Source organism: Patagioenas fasciata, chromosome 11, assembly GCF_037038585.1.
Source record: "Patagioenas fasciata isolate bPatFas1 chromosome 11, bPatFas1.hap1, whole genome shotgun sequence".
NCBI classification, from domain to species: Eukaryota; Metazoa; Chordata; class Aves; order Columbiformes; family Columbidae; genus Patagioenas; species Patagioenas fasciata.
In genome coordinates this window covers 12634292-12656018 of record NC_092530.1, presented here as the reverse complement: position 1 = coordinate 12656018, position 21727 = coordinate 12634292, and the positions used below count along the sequence as shown (strand labels likewise).

General features: G+C 39.8%; 1 protein-coding gene across 1 annotated transcript in view; it reads right to left on the bottom strand.

The window, feature by feature from the left end:
* Positions 1-21727, bottom strand: part of COL4A5 (collagen type IV alpha 5 chain) — an 81567-nt gene that overhangs the window by 31105 nt on the left and 28735 nt on the right. Inside the window, exons 3-25 of the mRNA XM_065846806.2 lie at positions 17921-18010; positions 16792-16836; positions 15876-15920; positions 15707-15769; positions 14884-14937; positions 14150-14176; positions 12841-12921; positions 11753-11815; positions 11185-11220; positions 11044-11085; positions 10844-10936; positions 8642-8695; positions 8478-8534; positions 6362-6406; positions 6203-6256; positions 5983-6024; positions 5389-5521; positions 4445-4618; positions 3172-3255; positions 1883-1975; positions 1253-1323; positions 839-1030; positions 208-376 (exon numbers count right to left, since the gene is read on the bottom strand). Coding sequence (XP_065702878.1) covers positions 208-376; positions 839-1030; positions 1253-1323; positions 1883-1975; positions 3172-3255; positions 4445-4618; positions 5389-5521; positions 5983-6024; positions 6203-6256; positions 6362-6406; positions 8478-8534; positions 8642-8695; positions 10844-10936; positions 11044-11085; positions 11185-11220; positions 11753-11815; positions 12841-12921; positions 14150-14176; positions 14884-14937; positions 15707-15769; positions 15876-15920; positions 16792-16836; positions 17921-18010 — 1807 coding nt within the window. The remainder of the gene's footprint in view (positions 1-207; positions 377-838; positions 1031-1252; positions 1324-1882; positions 1976-3171; positions 3256-4444; positions 4619-5388; positions 5522-5982; positions 6025-6202; positions 6257-6361; positions 6407-8477; positions 8535-8641; positions 8696-10843; positions 10937-11043; positions 11086-11184; positions 11221-11752; positions 11816-12840; positions 12922-14149; positions 14177-14883; positions 14938-15706; positions 15770-15875; positions 15921-16791; positions 16837-17920; positions 18011-21727) is intronic.

Below are 21727 nucleotides of genomic sequence, written 5' to 3'. Positions count from 1 at the left end.
ACTCATGTGACTACAGTAAAATAGCACAAATTCTGCTCACTTTGCATTTGTACAATGATCTTCAGAAAGGGAGCTTACAAATACCAGGTCTTACAATGCCTTTGGGAAAAGCTTGAAAGCAGCATTATCTTCTGAGAACTATCTGGAGCAAAAGGACAAAAGTTGATTTTACAGTTTTTGTTCAATAGCACACAGAGACCAACTCACCTGGAACTCCAGGAGGCCCTGGGCGGCCAGATACACCTTGGATGCCCTTTTCACCAGGTAAACCTTGTGGACCAAAACCAGGAGGTCCAGGAAGTCCTTTCTCTCCAGGAAGACCTGGTATTCCTGGATCACCTGGAATACCCATTTCTCCTTTGAATGCAACACTGCCCTGAAAAAAGGAAGAACAGGATGGGAAAGAGGAACATATATTTACTAACAAAGCAGCAAAGTGTTTCATTGCTTCTGTTTTGAAACTTCTTAGCAGTTTCCTTAGCAGAGACCTTCCAGGTCTCAAGGCCATTAGCTGCCTACATCTCACTAACATGGCAGAGATAAGGTCTAAACCTGGCTACTTAATTCTTCACACTACATAGGTGAAAAGTAGACAGTGGCAGAAGGGACCATCTGACAATACTCTAGACAAGTCTCAGCTTATTTTGAGAGGCATAGGCAGATTCAGGGAGTATCTCTGTATATTATCACTAGATGGGCATCTACTGAAGAGAACTACCGCGTTAGCCACATTCAGAAAAAAGTCCTTTTGCCAGTCCGCTTATCTGCACAAGGTTAAATGCATTCAGGACTTCCCAAAACATCTGTCCAATCAAGAACAGCAAAAACTGGAACTCACAGGTTCTCCCTTAGGGCCAGGTAGACCTGGCAGTCCATCTCGTCCAGGAGTGCCATCTATGCCAGGAAGACCTGGAGGTCCTGGGAAGCCGGGGTCTCCTTTATCACCTTTCATTCTTGGGAAAGGCAGGACATCCCCTGGATCTCCTTTAGGACCAGGTCTCCCAGGAGCACCTGGGGGGCCTGGCAATCCCTGAGGGTGAAGAAGAAGGGAAAAAAAATTTAAAAAGCCACGTTAGTTTTTCTTTGAATCCCTCTCTGAGTTTGCCACAATATAAGAATTATGCATTCAAGCTATTTATGGAGATACAAAGAAGCATTAGACAAGAATTCATATCTGCTGTGCACAGATCTACCAAACGTGCAAGACAAATGAGATACTGTTTTCCCACCAGAACATAGCACCACCACTTACTGGTGGCCCTACAAGGCCAGTTAATCCAGGAAGTCCCTTTTCACCTTTTGGTCCAGGAAAACCAGGAGAACCTAAGTAGTGCAGAAAAACATAAAAGAAAATGATAAAACTGTAGAAGCTGTAAATATCATGCATGCTGTTTGCATAGTAACTAAGTTGTTTGAAAACCAAGCAAATTTTAGTTCTGGGAGAGCTTCATTTTATTTGAACTGAACAAATTTGCAACTCTAAGTTAAAACAGTAGTGTCAAAATATGTCACACTTAAAAAGCTCCAGCTTCTCTCTGAGTTCAGGAATAGCAAGTTGTATAAGTTATTTCTCTCTTTCAGTTAAATCTATAGCAGACCATAAACCTTCAATATGCAGAACGTTTGCAAGTCTATCTTTGATGAGGACATTGTTTTTGAAAGACAAGACTGATTCTTTTACACCTATCCAGCCTGTTTCTTCCTAACACTCCCCAACTGTGCAAAACAGGACATACATGAACTATATACTGGAGCTGACAACTGTGCATCTGAATTTGTACACAACACACAGATATCTCATTAGCATTATACATAGATCTTCAGATACAAAAGTGACCTTTATGGAGCATATTAAGCAAAACAGTTAAGGCTACAGCCTTACCTGGACTACCTGGAGGTCCTGGTGGTCCTCTCTCCCCAGGAGGCCCAGTTAGTCCAGTTCCTATGCAATTGAAGCATGTATCTCCTGGATCACCTAAAAAGATTTGCATTGAAAAACTATTAAAGGAATTCAGCACAACAGCAATTGTTTTCTTGCTACTGATCTATAATACCAAGCCCAAAATGACCATTTTATGTAATCATACGATTGCTTAAATATTAGAGGGCTTCCCTCATGAAAGTTGAACTGAGGCTTTTTGGTTGCCAGGAGTCAGACAACCAGTATCAGATACGATCAGAATTTATTTAGGATAGTGGACAATAAATTAAAACAAAATCAAAAAGAAGCCTTCAATAATAAAAAACTGTGGAATTTTTTTTCTCAGCAAAGGAGTCCTCTTCTCAAGTAGGTACTTGACACTTCAAACTACGACTCTAAAACATGTACATAAAAATTCCAAACTTTAATCAAGGTCCAAGAGTGCAAAACAAATGCTGAGAATGTTTCACTGATTTGACAATAGGCTATACTTATTTCATTAAAAAAAGAAAGAAAAAAAAAGGTTCAAGAAGCCTAGGATTTTCCTACACATACAGACTTTTCTGACATTCACTAATGAAGTATTTAAGCACTTCATTCAGGTTAACTAATTAATCCTTACAATCTCCATGAGAAAAAAATCTTCTGTTTGAGGCGTACAAAATTAAGTGAGATGCCCGAAGTCATCTAAGATGTCCATTGTTGAGCTAGGAAAAGATTCTCACTTACCCATATCAGCATCCCCATTGCAAGATTGTCTTTTTGGAAACAAGGATACACATTAAAGATGTCTTTCTTTTTCTTACCAAACAAACAAACTCATTGTAGATTGACCAACTCAAATTAGGAATCTTGCATTTACAATTTCAACGTTGTTTTCCATTTAAAAATGTCTAATTTATTCATGAATTAAGTATAAAACTTTTTCAAATAGTGTTGGAAACTGCCCTTACAAAGCACTTAGTTTGTCTCTACCTGGCAGGTACTCATAAACCTGAAGTTCCATGTTGCTTTAATCCTGATCCATGCTAGGCCTGAGCACTGGTTGTACCTTCAGTCACTTTGAGATTCCTGTGCTTTAACACTAGATGAGCTACTATCCCATGTCCAAATAAAATGGCTTTCTTACCCAGAAACAGAAAATATCTGCACTCAACCTGACTGGGAAGAGACACTGTTTATCCTTATTTAATGCAGACTTTACATAGTTTAACAAAAAGAGAAAAAACAAGATAGCCATGGCACCGTACCTTTTTGGCCTCGCTCCCCCGTAAAGCCTTGTTGCCCTGGAATTCCTGGAGGACCTGGCGGCCCCCGCTCACATAACCCTTCACCTAAAGAGAATCGGGAGAGGTTTAATGATCAATTTGTGTTAGACTCACAGCAGCACCAAATATTCAAATAGTACAAAAATATACTTCCTGGTATTTGTGTGGATATCCTAACATACCCTCATAATCACAGACCAAGCATTATGGCAATTCAGTCAGAGAACTGCCAATGAAAACCCAGCAATGTAACCCAAACTCAAAAGGAACACAACCAGTGATATTATGCAACAATCATCAGTTCTCCTTCACAGCCTCAACTATCTCCCACTACTTCCCACAGCTGGCACAGTTCTGTCTTTACATTGCATTCTGCTATTCAGCCTCATACCAGAAAAGCATGTGTTTGAAATATCAGAGGGGACTAAAGATGCCAATGTCATCTAGATATGAAATTCCTCCCTGAATTTTGTCAGTCCCTCTCCACTAGAGCTTTCCAGTTCTCATATTCCATCTCCCATTCCCTATTTCCCTTAAGACCAAAAAGCAGCTAAGAGCCTTTACCCAAAGTGTCTGTTCCCAAGCTATTTTTGTGAAACTGGAATTCTGTGAAAAATTATTCCTTTGACTCTCCCACTATCACAACTCTTAGTAGAGAATAGCCCCTCCAAGCATGTATCAGATCATATCATGAAAGCTAAATTTACTCAAGACAGAGTCAAAGTGGGTACCTCCTGCTTTATACACAAATTTTAATGTTAACTTTCATTAGTTGGATTAAATAGGATGGAACATAAATTGGAGAAATACTTAATCTTGTACATCTGGGCCAAATCTGCTTGGCCCTGGAGGACTGTCACTATTGTGTGAGTTTGCAAAAAGATTCTAAAAGTATGAAAAGATGACTTCTCCTCCAGTCTAACTGAATCTCACCGATAAGTCACAGCAGGGCTCACTTGATGCAGAAAAAGACATAATAAAGCCAGACTGCAACTCACACCATTGAACTTCCAAATTCTGTAATTGTCCTGAGGGTTAGAGCTCTCCCATAAATGTTGCAATTTGCAATGGGAGCAACTTGGACAACGTATATGAATAGCCTGGAATCTCACGGACTTCAGCTGCTGATAAACTACATCTTTGGAAGTAGAATTAGAAAAAAAAAAGAGAAAAAGAAAATATGAGGGGAAAAAAAAAAAAGCATGTCAAAACTGTTTAGTGTCCTCTACTTGCTGTCTGTGTGGTCATCACTTACCAGAAGGAACTGATGGTGCAGGTGGCCCTGGGGGACCTGGTGGTCCTGGAGGTCCTCGTGGTCCATCAAGCCCTGGTTGCCCAGGAATAGAAACACCAGGTAAACCCGGATCTCCTTTCTGTCCTCTCTCACCAGGTAAGCCAGGTGGGCCAGGAGGTCCAATAGTAGTGATCCCTAAGATGGGAAGAACTTAAATCACCTTTTCTCAAGGATGACAGTGACACATAATGAATGACATGCTACAGATAAGACTGTATTTCCAGGTAAGTTGTCCATAACATTTATTTTATGGAATCAAGCTACATGCTGATGTGCAGTGTTTGACATATGCACATTCTCCATTTCCAGAGTTTTTGTTCAAAAAACTGACCCGAGACTCAGCAACTAAGTTTATGAAGGAAAAAAAAAATAAAACAGGATTAATGAAAGGAAGTACTGACAGAAAAAAAGGAACATTTATGAGGTGTAACATTAGAATCATAATGTTCTTCTCTGTACATGTACAAGGCAAACACAGGTGTCACTGCTCACTCCCATTGCAGACTCAGATCATCTCCTTTAGTACTGGCCAATGTACAGCAGAGACTAGGTTTGATGGCCAGGAACCCAACTTCTTGTACACAATACTTTATCTGGATAATGGATAATGTATGTTACAGGTAAGTGATAGGAGATAAACTACCCCTAAGATCAAACTAGTATCTGTTTGACAGCCTTGATGATTAGGATCCTCTGTCACCACAGCAGGGGCAATGAATATTCAGAATTCCTCATATAATCCCCATAAGCTAAGGCCCACCCTTTAAGTTCAAGGGTAGCTTTAAATATTTCTGCCTTCTGCTTCTCCTCAGTCCATTTGTCAAAATGAGTGCAAAAAGACTGTGAGGCTAAATATCCACTCAGCCATTTGAGCATACAACTTATTTTAATGCTTGCACTCCTACCTGGAGAACCTGGCAAGCCAGGTGGGCCCGGCCTACCGGAGAATCCACGCTCCCCTTTGGCTCCTGGAAGTCCTGGCAATCCTTTGCTACCTTTTGGTCCCACTGTGGCATCGATGCCCGGTCTTGAAATGACCTGTAAACGTTTCATGTTCATGTGAAACTAGTTGTCAAGAAAAGAGTCACTGGAACGGTAAAGATACATGAGGGAAGAAGAGTTCATCATACTTTGAATCTTATACCAAAGACAGGATGCTTTTCCTGCTCCACTGAATTCCAGTAGAATTCCAGTAAGGAGCCCTCTCTAGTAGGAAGCACTTTTACTGCCAAGCCAACATGATTAGAACTGGCTTCAGTGAAGCTGACTAAGTTTCTGCTGGTCTGAGCTTATAGTCTAGTCTTGTGTTTGCAACTTAGCAAATCCTAGAGCACAGAATCTATCTTGAAAGAAGGAAACTATTGTTTCTATTAGTGAATATATGAAATTATTACTGATTCTGTTATTGATATACCTGGAGATGTGACTCACAGTCACCCAAGAACTATGATGAGACCACACCATAAACCAAATGCAGAAAGAAAAGATCAGCAACTTACAATTCCAGGAGGACCAGGGGGACCAATGTCACCTTTTTCACCCTACCAATGAAATTGAGAGCATTTTTTATACTGTGCATTAGTACACAAGAAAGTTATTGCAAATATTCCTCAACAGTGTAACAGCATAGGCAATGCAATTAACACTCAGCCAGAACTGAACTCAGTGACAGCAGACTTTCAAGCTACTATAGCAATAATGACAAAAAACCTGGCATACCTTTTCACCGTCTCTTCCTGGAGCACCATTTATTCCAGGCCCACCAGGTAAACCCTTCAAGAAAAAAGAAGGGAAAGATAATCACGCTCAGATCTTCTCCACACCAGAAGAAAAGTTTATATGGATTCTGCTTAGATTAGAAATGTATGAGTTACTCACATCCCTACCAGGCTGACCAGGTTCTCCATCTTTGCCAGGCTTTCCCTTCAAAGACATAAACATGCATTGAAATAAAATGCTTCAGTGATGAAGAATTCTTATGGAAACAGTGTTACTTATTTCCCATTTTTCAGTAAACCAAACTTGCTCTAGAATGCAGTCCTTGTGACAAACACATCGAAGAGACCAACCAAAAATAATCAATGGAGTTATCTAAACTGAGGTTTTCATGTGGAAAACCAGAGTGCAAAAACATGAGACATCTCAAAAAAAAAATACTGTGCGAATACAGCACAAAATGACCTCCAGTTAACAATTGCTTATTTGTTGTGTTTAATAACTCCCTTTATTTTAACACTAGAGAAATCCTCCATTTGGTAAACAGATCCTAACTCTCTAAACATTAAAACATCATATTTCATTAGGAAATTAGTATAATGTGCCGGTAAAATTAAATACAAATATTTTTGTGTTTGAATTTTAACTCTCCTTTAAATCAAATTGGATTTTCTGAAAAGTATCAACAAAAATGCAAAGTGCAATTCTGCCCAAATAACTGACTTCTGAAACCCATATATTCTTGCTGAACAGATTTGTCATTGCTACAATAAAAGTAGTTCAAGCTCCACTTTATTCCAGACCATTCACTGGGCAAGACAAACAGAACTCTACTGCCAACACTGCAGAAGCAGCATGGATGGGGATGCCTGCTGGAACATAACTACAACAGGTGATTAAGTTTCACCTGATAGATATAGTGTATTAGAATAAAATGTGATTCATGAATTTTATTAAGATTTCCTGTGAATTTTCAGAACTATCTGTTTGATTACATACACTGACATTTTTATGAGTATATCTGAAATGGGTTTGAGACACACCGAATCACATAGAGCACTAAAATGCAGCTTAAGAGGAAATTAATAGCAGAACTGCACTTTTAGTATGCATCATATCTGAATTCAGAGTAATAAAACCAAATAAAAATGTTGGTAAACAAGCTTTTGGCAATTTTTTGCCAATTTATGTGGTTTCACAGAGAGATGCAACTTGGAAAATACAATTCAAAAAGCACTCAAAATACAATGAGAATTCTGGCTTTGTAAATCTGCCTCATTTGTTATGTTCCTTAAAGAAGGCAAATCAAAGCCATCCTGTAAATCTAAGCAACTAAGAAGGATTTTATCTAGAATACCAAACATTCGTTTCTGTTGTATTTTTTTCCAATGGAAATTGGAAAATCTGTTGTCAGCATCTTTCTAAACAGTGTTTATGTATTGTCCAATTAACCTGAGCAAGACTTGTGTCTTGGTTTTCGAAGGGGCTCATTATGTTGATGAAACTATGGGTTCAGTAGCTATGAAGGTGAAAATGCAGCATGTTTTGAGCTGGTAGCAGCTTGTCTTTTCCTTGCTGGTCCAGTCCATATTATTTTCATCCTATTTCTTAGCACTTCTGTAATCTTCCTGAGCTTTTCTGAGCTGTGATATCCAAGTATATTCAAATTCCAGGATGGATTTGAGTCCAGACAGGAGCAAAGTGACTCATGGTATCTCCAGATGCAGCTGTCCTGACTCGTCCACTCCCCAGATAGTACAAGTTGAAGGAGTCTCTTGGGAAGTGACAAATGGACTTCTGGTCTTAATGCAGTGTTCGGAGACTTGGTTTTGTGACTCACCTCACAAGTAAACCCACTGAGAATGAGTTTACATAGACCAGCTGAAATATATACCAATTTCATGCTGCTTGGCAACCTAGTACATAGCAAACTGAATGAAGACCCTCCATAAAAGGAAACAGAAAACTGCTGCTTCGGTTGAGCAGACAACTACTTTGAAGAAGGTTTCCACATGTGACCAGATAACATCATTCAAATTAGCTTCTCCTGCCCCCAAACCCAAGATCTACATGTCGACATCAGAAAGCACTGAGAGATCCATAGCTAAAAGCACTTTCATGAACCAGATGTGTCACCTACTAGTTTGCCAGGTTATGGAAAGAAAAAAAGAAGTCTCTTACCCAGAGGGTGATGGCCCAACCTGAATTCAACATTTGCTTAATTCTCAAAGATAATACTGATTGGAAAGATAAATGTTTGGTTAAACAAACTACTTACTCTTTTGCCTGGTTCTCCTTGCTCACCTTTTTCACCTTTTACGCCACCGGGAAGACCCTGGACACACAAACGTCATCTTAAACTGAGTCCATAAGCCAGAGTAGAATGAATTTACAGTTCTGATACAAACACAACACAAAAAGAACTAAAAGAGGACTACTCACAGGAGGGCCTTGTGGCCCAGGAAGTCCTGGTGGGCCTGGATCACCCGGAATACCCTGTCAAGCATGGGCAAAGAAAAAACAGATTAAAGCCTCCATTACTCCCCTAGTAGCTCAGTTGATTATTTTTTTTTAATAGAATCATTTTTTTTCTGTCAGTTAGATTTCCAAGTACTATGAATCACATTTATTCTTCCTTTGTGTGGAACTTCAAGTGTATCTATAAATTTTATTAACTGTTCATCCTGTTTATTTAGGTGATTCACTCTACTAAGACACAACTGCCTCTTGTGTGCACTGCAGCAGCTGGTTTGGTGACCTGCAGCTGCTATACAACAATAAGAAAGGAAAGAAGGAAAGGGGAAAGACAAATGTCAGATCCTGCTGAAATTACAGGAACAACAGTCAAATAGATTACTGGTAACTGCTGAAGTTGTGAGGCCATCAGGATCAACAGTGTGTTTGTCAGAAAAGCGTCACAGGATCACTGTGTTAAAAAGTTAGGGTTTCTATATTGTCCTGTTACACTTCTGCACAAGTTCTTGTATCTCTTCACCATTAACCTAAAGAAAAGCTATAGGCTGCTGAATCCACAAAAGGTTTCTGTGCAGAGTTTCTGTTATTTTCTTGGAGACCTCCCAGATTTTTACAAGCCCATCTATGTACTTGATTTTTCAGTCAGAGATCATAAGTGGGGGTACACACCAGAACTTTCTGTGTATTTCACAAAAAGTGCAATGTTGACACCTTTTATGGATTGTGTAGTACCAAGCATAACCTTTGTTGAAATAAAACCAAATTTTTAAACTTTGAAATCATTGTTCATAGTGGTCAAAGGCAACACACTCAGACTGTGCTTGTAAGTCTTAGTGCTTTAAAAGGAATATGGTTAGAATGCTTTTATTTTATACATTTATATAACTTAATGCCAGTACAATTAATCCTTCAGAGATCCTTGATGACAGAGGTAAATTACTCTGACCCTAATAACGTCAGATGAAATTTTGTTTCCAACACAGTGTGGTCAAAATGTCACCTAGTGTTTTCTTAAAACTAGAAAGACATGTAATGCTGCTCTTTAGCTTCTGTCCTGCTACTCAGTAAAATAGAGACAGAATCAAAGACTGAGGCCTTCCTAGCACGACTGCGCACTGCAAATGTGCATCAGTGGGTGTAGCTCTAGGGAATGCCTTAGTGGTGCCTAATGCTCTTCTGAAAGGAAGGGTAACAAACCATTTCGATCCCGATGAAGGGCAGGATTGTTTAACACCCTGCCAAAATAAAATACTGCTGCATACCAACCTCACCTTCTCTGACACATTTCCCAAGAAGGTGGAAAGCAAGAAACTGATCCAAATACAGATGAAGGAAACTAATAAAGTTTAAAGCTTGGTTACCACATGACATTTGCAAAATAACCAGAGTATAAAAATATATCACTCATCACTCTTGCCTCAAAATACCTACCTCAACTCTATTACTTGGGGTGGTACTTGAGAATACCACAGAAACTTATAAAAACTAACGCTGCTGGTGCTGCTCAGACTACAACTGGCACCCAGAATCAAATGGCACTGTGAAATGTTCCCCAGTGAAGAAGGAAGGAAAAAGTGTAATAACTTTAGAAATGGCTACTCTCCCAAAGACTTTTTGGCATTTATGGGTTGGGAAGGATGTGTATAAATCAAATCAACAGTTTAAGCTTACTGTCATAATATGGCTTGGTATTTACTTTTGAGAGGCCAAAAACAGGGAAAGCACTTTATTGAGACCACAGGGAAGATCAATCTTGGGCCATCACTAATGACAAAAATAAAAAAGGAGAAAAAAAAAGAAAAAAAGGAAGAAATGGAGTTAAAATTTTTAAAGACTTCTTCACAATAGATGACATAGCTGGTTAATTAATGGGAATCTCCAAACAGCTTTGAAAATCCCAGTCTGGGTGTTTCAAGGCATGAGAATATGTTAACTGCTTTTACTGTTACTATGAACTTCCTTTAAGAGACTTTCTTAAGAATAGTTATTCTACTAAGGAAAGTAACTGAGCTAACATGACTGGCTTGCCATCTACTAAAAGAAAAGTACTCAGGCCTGACATAGTCAGTAATTCAAGAAAAAAATAATAGAACCTCTGCAGCAAGCAGGATGCGAGTACAGATGAGCCAAACCAGTGGAGGCTGCAGGTGGATGTAGTTTCCCACTCACCTGATCTCCTTTCTGAAACTCAATGTCATTTGGTCTCTTCTGTTCTCCAATTTGTCCTGGTGGCCCTGGAGGTCCCTGAAGACCTTGTTCACCCTAATGTGCAAGAAAACCACAGTTTGTTACAGTCAGTACAAGCCAAAAAGGCATGCATAAGTATTTTAAAGTAATAAGTAAAAACATCATCATGATCACCTACTCACTTTTTCACCTTTGGGTCCTTGAAAATTCAACCCCATATTACCCTGCAAAAAGTATAACTCATCAGCCCTTAGCAGTCACAAAGGAAATGAAAGAAAAACAAAACAGTCCAATCACCACCATAAGTGCGGTAAAGAAAATACCTTAGGTCCTGGCAGTCCTGGTGGACCAGGAGGTCCCTATTAAAAAAGGAAACAAACAAGTAATTTCCAAGCATTTTACATGCCCCCCCACCTTGCGGAAAACCAAACAAAATCCAAAACCCAGAACAAAACCAAAACCCTGAAACCAAAAATGTTGCTACTTTGACACCTGTGCGTTATACCCATGTTGACAAGGCATCTGACAGCTCTTCCTCATGCCATTCAACTTCACAAATATGTAAGAAACTAGTTCTTCCTTTGAGTGAGAGAGTCAAATGACATGAAACAGTCAGGTATTAAACATCAATGAAAGAATCATCCTGGCCCAAATAAGCTAAATCTTGTCTCTCAGGTTTCACACAAATAAAGCAAAAGAGGTCTGGAATCAGGCTGAGTGTTTCAAACATATCACACGTAAATGTGCACAGTAGCATGGTTGCTCTGTTTTCTTCATATCAAGCCTTGATTACGAAGATCTCTGCACTTTACTGACCTACCTCTGAGAACATGAAACAAAGAAGTAACTCCCCATTTAACACTTTATAGGTAACAAGTTAAAGAAACTTACTGTCAAACCTGGGGGCCCTGGGGGGCCAATTGGACCTGGAACTCCCATGGAGCCGGGTGGGCCCTGTTGAGAAAGTGGAGAAGGCTATGTTTTTTTCATAAAAGATGCCTCTTTCAGTGGGATCCTCAAGGTCAAAAAAGCCCAGCAGCTGGCACCCTGTACACATCAAATCAAAGTAGCTGATCGCTAACCTACCAATCTGTCCTTGTGGAAAGGCCTAAAGGAGCATACATCGTGTTAGAAGTGTTCTGCTCTCAACATCAATACATCTCTTTGGCTTGGATAAGGGAATGCTTTTTTGTTTGTTTTGAACTACTTTGTGCTTTTTTTTCATGCACTGAGAGAGAACAACAAAACACTTTGTATTTGTGATTCCTCCCAGCCAGAAACAGACAATAGGGAAGCACAGATCAGAGGAACAGAAATGCTAACAGGCTCAGTCTGGTCAGAATAGCCTGGGGCTTGCTCTCTGTACCAGGAAATGGGAGTCTCTGGCTTCTGTCCAGTCCAAGCCGATAGACTCATTTTCTGCTCCCCTTGTTCTTCCACTAAAGCAATGAATGGCTCAGTGGGGAAGCACAGGGCCTGGAGTCACTAGCTGTTTTCACAGAAGACTGCTGGGAGAACAGAAACACTGTTCAGGAGGTGCAACATGAGGAGAACAGCTGAGATATCACTCTCTCTTCCCACCATCTAAACCAGTGGCTACAGCCCAGAAAGGCAGATGTTACTTGCTTTACTCTCAGGGTGCAGAAGGGAAGGGAAGGGAACTCCAGAACTGATACAGAGAATGTCTAGGGAGGGGTAACAGGCAAGGGGAAAAAAGAAGCAAGTCAGTAATTGTGAGTACTGCTGGATACCAATTCCCTGACCAGGGTACCTGTGGCCTCTGTAGGTCACCTTATTGAGAGCAATATGGAAGGACTTCCCCTCCAGCCACTAAACTAGAGGTACATGAAATGTGAGCCCTGCTTCTTCACGTAAGTATATGGATCCCCTAGCACCAAATGTTCCAGCTGTGCTTTGTATATTCTTTTCGTGCTCTCTCTTTGGCAGAACACAGCCTAATAGTACTTTATACAACTTACAGGTATCCCTGGAAGACCTGGAAATCCTGGGTCGCCCTTCTGTCCTGGTAGCAATGATGTAATTATTTCACCTGCTTCACCCTAGAAGAAAAAGAGCTGACTTTAATTAATAGCGTATTTTACAAGTCTTTATCACCATTCTGACTCTAAAGTACACACGGTAGCTCCTAAGACTTTGAGAAACTCAGTGTTAACCTATACCCTAGCAGTACTTTTTAATATAAGTACTAGATTCTCCAAGAACAGCTCTTTTTAGGAGAGATCAGGACTCTTTAAATAGCTAAACACTACCAGCTATGAAAAGCTCTCTTTTTACATGTATGAATATATCAGCATAGATTTGAATTCCAAAAGACTAGGGGATTGAAATACAAATGCTTCACAAAAGAAACAGACATTCTAGTTCCATGTGAAAACAGTGGAGAGGACACAAGAGAAAAAAGGCCCATTCAGCTTTTTCCAACATCCCGCCTCATAAGACTAATGCTGAGTATGCTGTTATAATAGTCATGCTTCATGATCTATACTTTGTTATTGATTTCAGGGAAGATCTTTATTTTAAAAGCAGATATTCTGATCAGTTTGCCTTTTAATATCTTTAAAACAATTGGGAAGAAAAGGAGCTGAGAAAAGCAATTCAGCTTAATAGTCACAATTTCCCAGTACCAGTGTTATGCTGTCCTCTCAGATATTTATTGGAATAATCTGTGGGTCAAGTTTCTTTCAAATATATTTGATCCAAAATTGATGTTTTGGCCCATGCTGAAATAGGTCAAAGATACAACAAACACCCCCTTAAAAATAAAAGGAGTCCTTAAGGTTCAAAATCAGATTTTGAGACTATTCAGATTAGGAGAAAAAGCCATCTACGTGGCAATCTATACAGTAGAAAGCACATTTCCATAAGGAACATAAGATGTTGCACTATTCTCTTCATTGGCTATTTTAAGTTATTATTGCCTAGCCTCTAGTAGTGCTCCTGAGCATGCGCAGGTAGATTGCGGGTGCATTTGGGTTTTCATAGGCATTTTGCTAACCTGGTACCTCACAACACAGACACCGTCACCCACATCCCCAAGGAAACCAGCTTCTGAAAACAGTCTGCTACTTCTGGAACTACTGACAAAAATTGAGTAAAGCTACTGCAGATTTTCCAGTTAGTTGCACTGGAGTGGCCTAGAAACACTAAGCTTTCTGCAAAATGTCACTCCAGATTGCAGTGGATGCACATGGTCTTTCATAAAAGCAAGCAGGTTTTTCATGCCAGATCACACTGCGCACCCATGCCTGGTTAGTACAGAACACTCACCTTCATACCTGGCAGACCAGGGGGTCCCTTTGTTTAAAAGAAACAAAAAATAAAAGAAAGATCAATAGAAATTAATTATTGGTATGTTATTTGCAAATCACTAATCAGACCTACATCATCAGGTAAGCATTAAAGATAGAAATCTAAAAAAAAGATATGAAACAGGAGAAAACGTTTTATTTTATGATCTTTAAAATCGAATAGAAGAATTTGAGAAATACTTTCACAGTGAATGTTGACCATTACAGGGACTATATTTCCATTTCCTAGCAATTTATGTCTTTATTGCCTCCTATTATCCATCCTGTCTACAACCCTTCTTTCTGTTTGTACTTCGGTTCTGACAGTTGCTTTGCTGTACCTCGTATTTTATAATGAAAACACTCTACGCTGTCCCTTTTGTTCTGCCCCGTTAATCACCAGTAAGACTCTTTAGATGTACCTGATGACAGTATCAAGATCTTACTTCTCAGACACATATGCATGTATTTGTATTTCTCTGCAGGTGGCAAAGCGTCTCAGCACGATAATTCAAAGGGTTTTTTTATTAGCACGTGCACGGCATGCAGTAGAAAAACTCTTTTTGGACATCTGAGCAATAAAAAGAATTAATATATTCTTATTTATTAAAAGAACAACTGCAAAAAGAGGCTGATGTTTATCTTATCTTTCACAGGTTTATGTAGACGTCTTTCCATAGATTATAGGTCTGAATCTGGAAATCGTTTACTTACAGGAGGCCCTTGTAAACCAGGAAAACCTGGACTGCCTGGGAATCCACGCTCTCCCTTGGGGATGAAGAAAATTATTAGCCAAAACACAACATAACAAAAACAGATCAACAAATTTTGACCCAAAAGTCCAGTTTCTTTGTTAGCTTATGACTCCAGAGTAGCAAACTGTATAGCAACAAGCTATAGGATAGTTTGTTAAATCTCACAACTGACTGAAACAGAACTTTCCACATTCAGATATTTCCACACACTTCCAGGCAAAGTACTATACTACAGAGATGGAAAACACACATAGTGCTACACAAGAGCAACTTCTCTTATGGAAAGACCATAATGTGAAGCTAGGCAAAATGTTAGAATGAAAATGACTCCTTCCAACAGGGATACTGAATCAGTATTTTCAACTCAATATTATTAAAAATTAATAATCAAAAAAGTCCCACTGTTATAGAATGAGTTTTTATTAGTAGCATGAATCTTCTACAAAGACGAGATGCTATCATCTAATTACTGGATGTTCCGCTCAGTTGTTAACTAAAAAAATCAAGGATTAGAACAAGGAATTTAACAATACTGGCTACATAGTATAGATGTTGTGTCCTAGTGCTGTTGATTTCTGGCACAACTTGAGTTTCAAGTACCAGACCATGATCCCTTCTCTCAGATGCGTGTGTAGTCTGAATTATCCTGGAATTACTTGCACAACTCAGTAACAGCAAGTACTGATGCACATAATAAACTAAACCTATTTGCTACAGCCAGGAGAATAAGAGCTCTTTATCATATTATTGTTGCATTATTAAGAATTTTAAAGGGATTTCACCTTTGTTCCATTACATCCTGGGATACCCTGAGGTCCTGGTGGCCCATCTTGTCCTGGTAATCCCTTTAAAGAGGAAAAGAAGGAAGAAGAGTTAGCTTGTAGGATTCTCTTCTAGGCCTGAAAGACAAAAGGGAACCGATTTCTATTTCTACAGCCCATTCCTACTCACAGGAAGTCCTGGTGTTCCTGGAAATCCTGGAAGCCCTGGTGGTCCCTAGAAGGAAATTAACCACATATGTTTTCAACAGTGTGATATGAACGGATGGGCAAAGGGATTTATCAAGATGTTACTAAATGTAACCTATTTGTGCACATATAAGAAAAACAGACATTCTTCCCAGAAAGGGCTGTCGGGCATTGGAACAGGCTGCCCAGGGAAATGGTGGAGTCACCATCCCTGAAGGGGTTTAAAAGGCATTTAGAAGAGGTTCTTAGGAACATGGTGTAGTACTAGAGTCAGGTTAGGTTATAATTGGACTTGATGATCCTGAGGATCTCTTCTAACTGAAATGGTTCTATGATTTTACATGATATCTGAATCACCTGTAAAAAAAAAGAATGTCATGCATGACAGCCATCAAGGTTCTTACCCTTCTTTCAGGGAAATATCCACAAAAACACAGAGAAAACAATGCAGAACAACTAAAGTAATCGTATGTAGATACACAGAGAAAAAAATGAACACTCATAGTGTGGAGAATGGATGTGTCAGAGATGCATCAATTGTCACTACCTGACGGATCTGACAAAAAGAAAAAGCACAAAACCTGTATCTACTTCAGAATAAACTGAAACAAAGTTACTGGCACTTGTTTAGGCCCTGTATAGTAAAACAGACCAAATAATTATTTGAGCTATTCTCTTGAATGAATTTATGAAAGTAATACCAGCAATACGTAAGATTGTGTTACTTTATGCAATCTTATGTTACCAGTAACAAGTAACACAATCTCTTCTAGCTAGAAGATAAATTCATATTTAAGTTTTTCCACCATAAATCACCATTTCTGTGGGGACCCACTCAATGCCTGGCAGTCTTTATCCATAATCCCCATCTGTCACCCTAAAACTGCATCAATACTCACTCTGATTCCTTTGGGTCCAATAGGCCCTGGAAGTCCATCATCACCCTAAAAAACACAACAAAACATCAAACAACAAAAACCAACAACCAACCAACCAACAAAAAAACCCACGCTCAAGTTTGCAATCTGCCATTCTATCAAATTAAACTGTAAGCGTGAAAAATATTTCTTTAATGTGTTTACAGTAAGTGGATTAAAAGTTATATTAGTTGTCATTTCCTGTGTAAAAGGGTGCAAAATTATTTTAATTTGGGCGTTGGACTTCTAATTGAAAAGTATTTGTTACAGCTGATAAACCATGACTTAGAGGAAATGTTTTTAAAAAGGATCAAAGATATTTAAGATCGCATATAAGCAGACACCTGTCACGTGTTTTCACCAACCATCCTACAGTGACCTCTCGTGGGCAAAACAAGAGATACAAGATTAAATGTGAATGATACTGCACTATTATTATTTTTTATTATGATAATTAAGAACTTCACATCAAAATCTTGAGAAGAAAAGGGATTTATGGAATAAAAATATGATTAAAATTTCATGCCCAAGATCTCTCTGTTGTTTCATTCTTGCTATATCCAATTAATCTTTTAGTGTAGACTCATTTTTTTCCTCATCAATTACTTGTTTCTTTCTTTATTTCTTTTTGATGTGCTTCTGTTAGTTTACACAGTGAGCATTTGCAAAAGAAATGGTAGATTCTGGATAACCTTGTATATATTAAACTTCGATGCATTCAGAAGAAGCCTTTCAACTTTTTAATACTATAGTGCACCATCTAACCACAATGATGTAATCTAGTAGCAAACAAAAATAAACTGAAACTCTCCAGGGAAAGCAAGGAACATCCCTCACTTGCCTGTGCAATACCTAGTGAGAGGATCTAAGTGCCCATGTAGCATTTGTGGGCACATGTGTAGGTGAAGAGCAGGAAACTTAGAGGAATCTTTTTCCTTTAGTTGACTATTCAGATCAACCAACCAAAAAACCTGTGTCATATCCCAACATCTGAAGATTCTGACTGTTAAACCAACAGTAATCAGAAGTTCTGGAATGATTTAGGATCAGGTCTACAAGCAAGCTCACCCTACACAGCATTTTCATGCTGTTCCAGTGGATTGGTTCCTACCTTTGAGCCTCTCGGACCAGGTGGTCCTTCCGGTCCTGGAAATCCAGGCAAACCCGGCTGTCCTTCCAAGCCTGGGAATCCCCTTTCACCCTACAAAAAGGACAGGTGGTTGTGGAAGCATAACATGACAAATGGACAAGTTATGATAGAAAAATTCAGAAAATGCATTTATCTTTCTGGTTTTCTGTAGGAAGTAATCATAGAGACAAACTAACTAACACTGTGATTAAACATCTCACCTGCTTATCTACAGACATTCCTGATCATACACACAGATTGCATTTAATTGTACCACTTAAACAGGTTTCATAGGATGTTTATCCAGTATTTAAGCCACCTATTTACCAAAATAATTCAACCATCTGCTTCTCCTGTGCTGCTTAAATACATAGAACTCCCACCCCTTCCTATAAAACCACAGCTTTATTAGTTAGTAAGTCTCTCCCAAAACCTCACCTCTGCTGCAATACCTATAAAAACTCTCTGAGGGGTATAAATTGCTGCTATACTACGACTGTTGTTTATTATTTCACAGTTGCAAGATTGTAATTTGCAATATAAAAGCAACTAAGAGCCTGTAAGTGCACTGTAGGCCAAACACTGCACAAAACCAGAACATAAACGAGGTTCCAGCCCAAAGTGCTTACAATCTAAATCAAGTGAGAGAGATACAAGACAGCAAATATGTTTGTTTCTCCTTTTACTTGTCAACTCTTCCCAAAATCATGAGCTCTCCAGCAGCAACTATATTTTACTAAATGTTTATGCAATGATCAACCATGATAGTGTAAAAAATACCGCACACCATCACATGTTGCCCTTTGTCAGTGTAAGTTCACAATGTCACCTATGGTTTCAGAATATGTATAGTTGCAAATTCATAAAACATTTACTTTTATTCCTTATATATTATGGATTCACAAAAATCAGTAAATATTAAATTTTCAATTGGTACAGAAAATATAGAAAATACCGGAGTTACTAAACATTTTGATGTGTGTGTATATATAGATATATATATATATATAATGGCACATTTTTCAAGTACATAAACAGGTATTTCCTACAACTCTGTTACACCAACCAGGATATATAACCGCTTACAAAACAGGCAGTTATTAAACATTATTCCTTATTGCTCTACTGATAGGAACCAAACCCACCAATCAAACCTATCTACAAAAAATACTTGTGTTTATTTACCCCAATCGTTTTTTTCACAAAAACTACAGGAACTGCCAAAGAAATGTTCCGCCCTAACATTTGTAGGTGGAAAAGGTTAAAACTAGGCTCACTAGAAAAAAGCCTGGGGCAGCAGCCAATGTTTGAGGTCTATCAGTCTGCCTTCTTGGTGGAGGAAGGGGATGGAGATCCATACAGCACCAAAGTCGCAAGGGTTATGGATGTGTTAGAAACCACAGAAGCACCTGGGAATGGTCACATAGGAATTAGGGCTTCTCCCCCCAAAACAGTGGTGGGATCAATAGCCCAGCTGCAGTGCATCTATACCAACACACACAGCATGGGCAACAAACAGGAGGAGCTGGAAGCCACTGTGCAGCAGGAAAACTATGATATCGTTGCCACCATGGTGGAATGACTCACACAACTGGAGTGCAGCAATGGATAGCTATCAATTCTTCAGACGGGACAGGCAACAAAGGAGAGGAGGTGGGACAGCCCTGTCTGTCAGGGAGTGATGGTGATGACAGGGTTGAGTGTTTATGGGTAAAAATCAGGCCTGTCAGTCTGACCTCACCACTGGGGAAGATCATGGAGCAGATCATCCTGAGTGGCATCACACAGCACATACAAAACAACTAAGCAACCAGGCCCAGTCAGTATGTGTTTGTGAAAGGCAGGTCCCACTTGACTAACCTGATCTTCTATGACAAGGTGACCTGTTTAGTGGATGAGGGAAAGGCTGTGCATGTTGTCTACCTAGACTTTAGTAAAGCCTTTGATGCTGTTTCCCACAGCATTCTGCTGAAGAAACTGGTAGCTCACAGCTTGGACAGGTATACTCTTCGAAGGGTAAAAAACTGGCTCGATGGCCAAGCCCAAAGGGCTGTGCAGAAAGGAGTTAAATCCAGTTGGCAGCCAGTCACAATTCATGTTCCCCAGGGCTCAGTATTGGGGCCAGTTCTCTTTAATATCTTTGTCAATGATCTAGACGAGGGGATCAATTGCATCCTCAGTAAGCTTGCAGATGACACCAAATTGGCTGGGAGTGTTAATCTGCTGGAGGATAGGAAGACCATACAGAGGGATCCAGACTGGCTGGATCACTGGGCTGAGGCCAGTCGTATGAGATTTAACAAGGCCACGTGGTGGGTCCTGCACTTGGGTCACAACAACCCCAGGCAGCGCTACAGGCTCAGGGCAGAGTGACTGGAAAGCGCCTGGCAGAAGGGGATCTGGAGGTGTTGATTGACAGCAGCTGAACATGAGCCAGCACTGTGGCCAAAAAGGCCAACAGCATCCCAGCTTGTATCAGGAATAATGTGGCCAGCAGGACCAGGGCAGTGATCATCTTCCTGTACTGGGCACTGGTGAGGCTGGACGTTGAATCCTGTGTTCAGTTTTGGGCCCCTCACTACAATAAAGACATCAAGGGGTCAGAGAGAGTTCAGAAAAGGGCAATAAAGCTGGTGAAGTGCCTGGAGCACAAGCCCCTCAACTGCTCCTCATGAAAACTGGGGTCGTTTAGCATGGAAAAAAGGAAACTGAGGGGAGAATTTATCACTTGCCACAACTATCTGAGAGGAGATTGTAGCAAGATTGCTGTCAGTCTCTTCTCTCAAGTAGCAAGTGATAGGACAAGAAGAAATGGCCTCAAGTTGCAGCAAGGGCAGTTTAGGTCAGATATTAGGAAAAACTTCTTCATGGAAAAGGTTTGCAAAAGCACTGGAACAGGCTGCTCAGGGAAGTGGTAGAGCCACCATCCCTGAAAGCGTTTAAGACATGTAGATGATGTGCTTAGGGACATGGCTTAGTGGTGGACTTGACAGTGTTAGGTTAGTGGTTGGATTGCAGGATCCTAAAGGTCTTTTCCAAACTAAACAATCCTATGACTGTAACAAACACCTTAATCACTAGGTTAGATTTGTGCAAGCTTTTGCATGTTCTCTTTAAGCCACTCAATCCTGAATTTTTACTTTCTCGCACTGCTTCAGCAACAATGGCAGTAGTAGCTCCCACACCTATTATCTGGCAGTCTACCAGCTCTGGCACTCTAGGAACTTGAGAGGTCCTGCCTAGCTCTTCTTAGGTGAAAGAACCAAACCAGCAATCTTGCATCTTCAAGACGACAGTAGCAGAGATCTGAAGGCTGTGGATTACAAACAGACAGAAGCATCTAAGCACATCCTTGAGCACAATATACAAAAGGCAACATTAAGGCTTTACTCATCTCCCCTTTATTTGCTCTAAGCAGCTGTATACTGAGCATGAGAGCAGTGTTACATCTCATTCTTAAATCCTGATTTTCTCACTGTACTGCTCAGGTAGGTGCTCTGTATTCCACTGTTGGGAGCAGGAACTTGTGAGTTGCATTTAAAACATTTACAAGATGCTGAGATGTCAGGAAAAAATTCAGAGAAAGTAACAGGGCTTCTCTTCTTGCCTTCTGTTCCAGTACTTGATGTACTATTTATTGGAAACATGAGAAAAATCTTTTAGATGAGAGATTAAAGGCAGAGTACAAGCAAGAGCTGCAACTTTACAGAGAAAACAACTAAACTGTACTCCATCCTACCTACACAGTGAGATTGAGAAGGATTCCTTGGATAGGAATGGGCAGCTCAT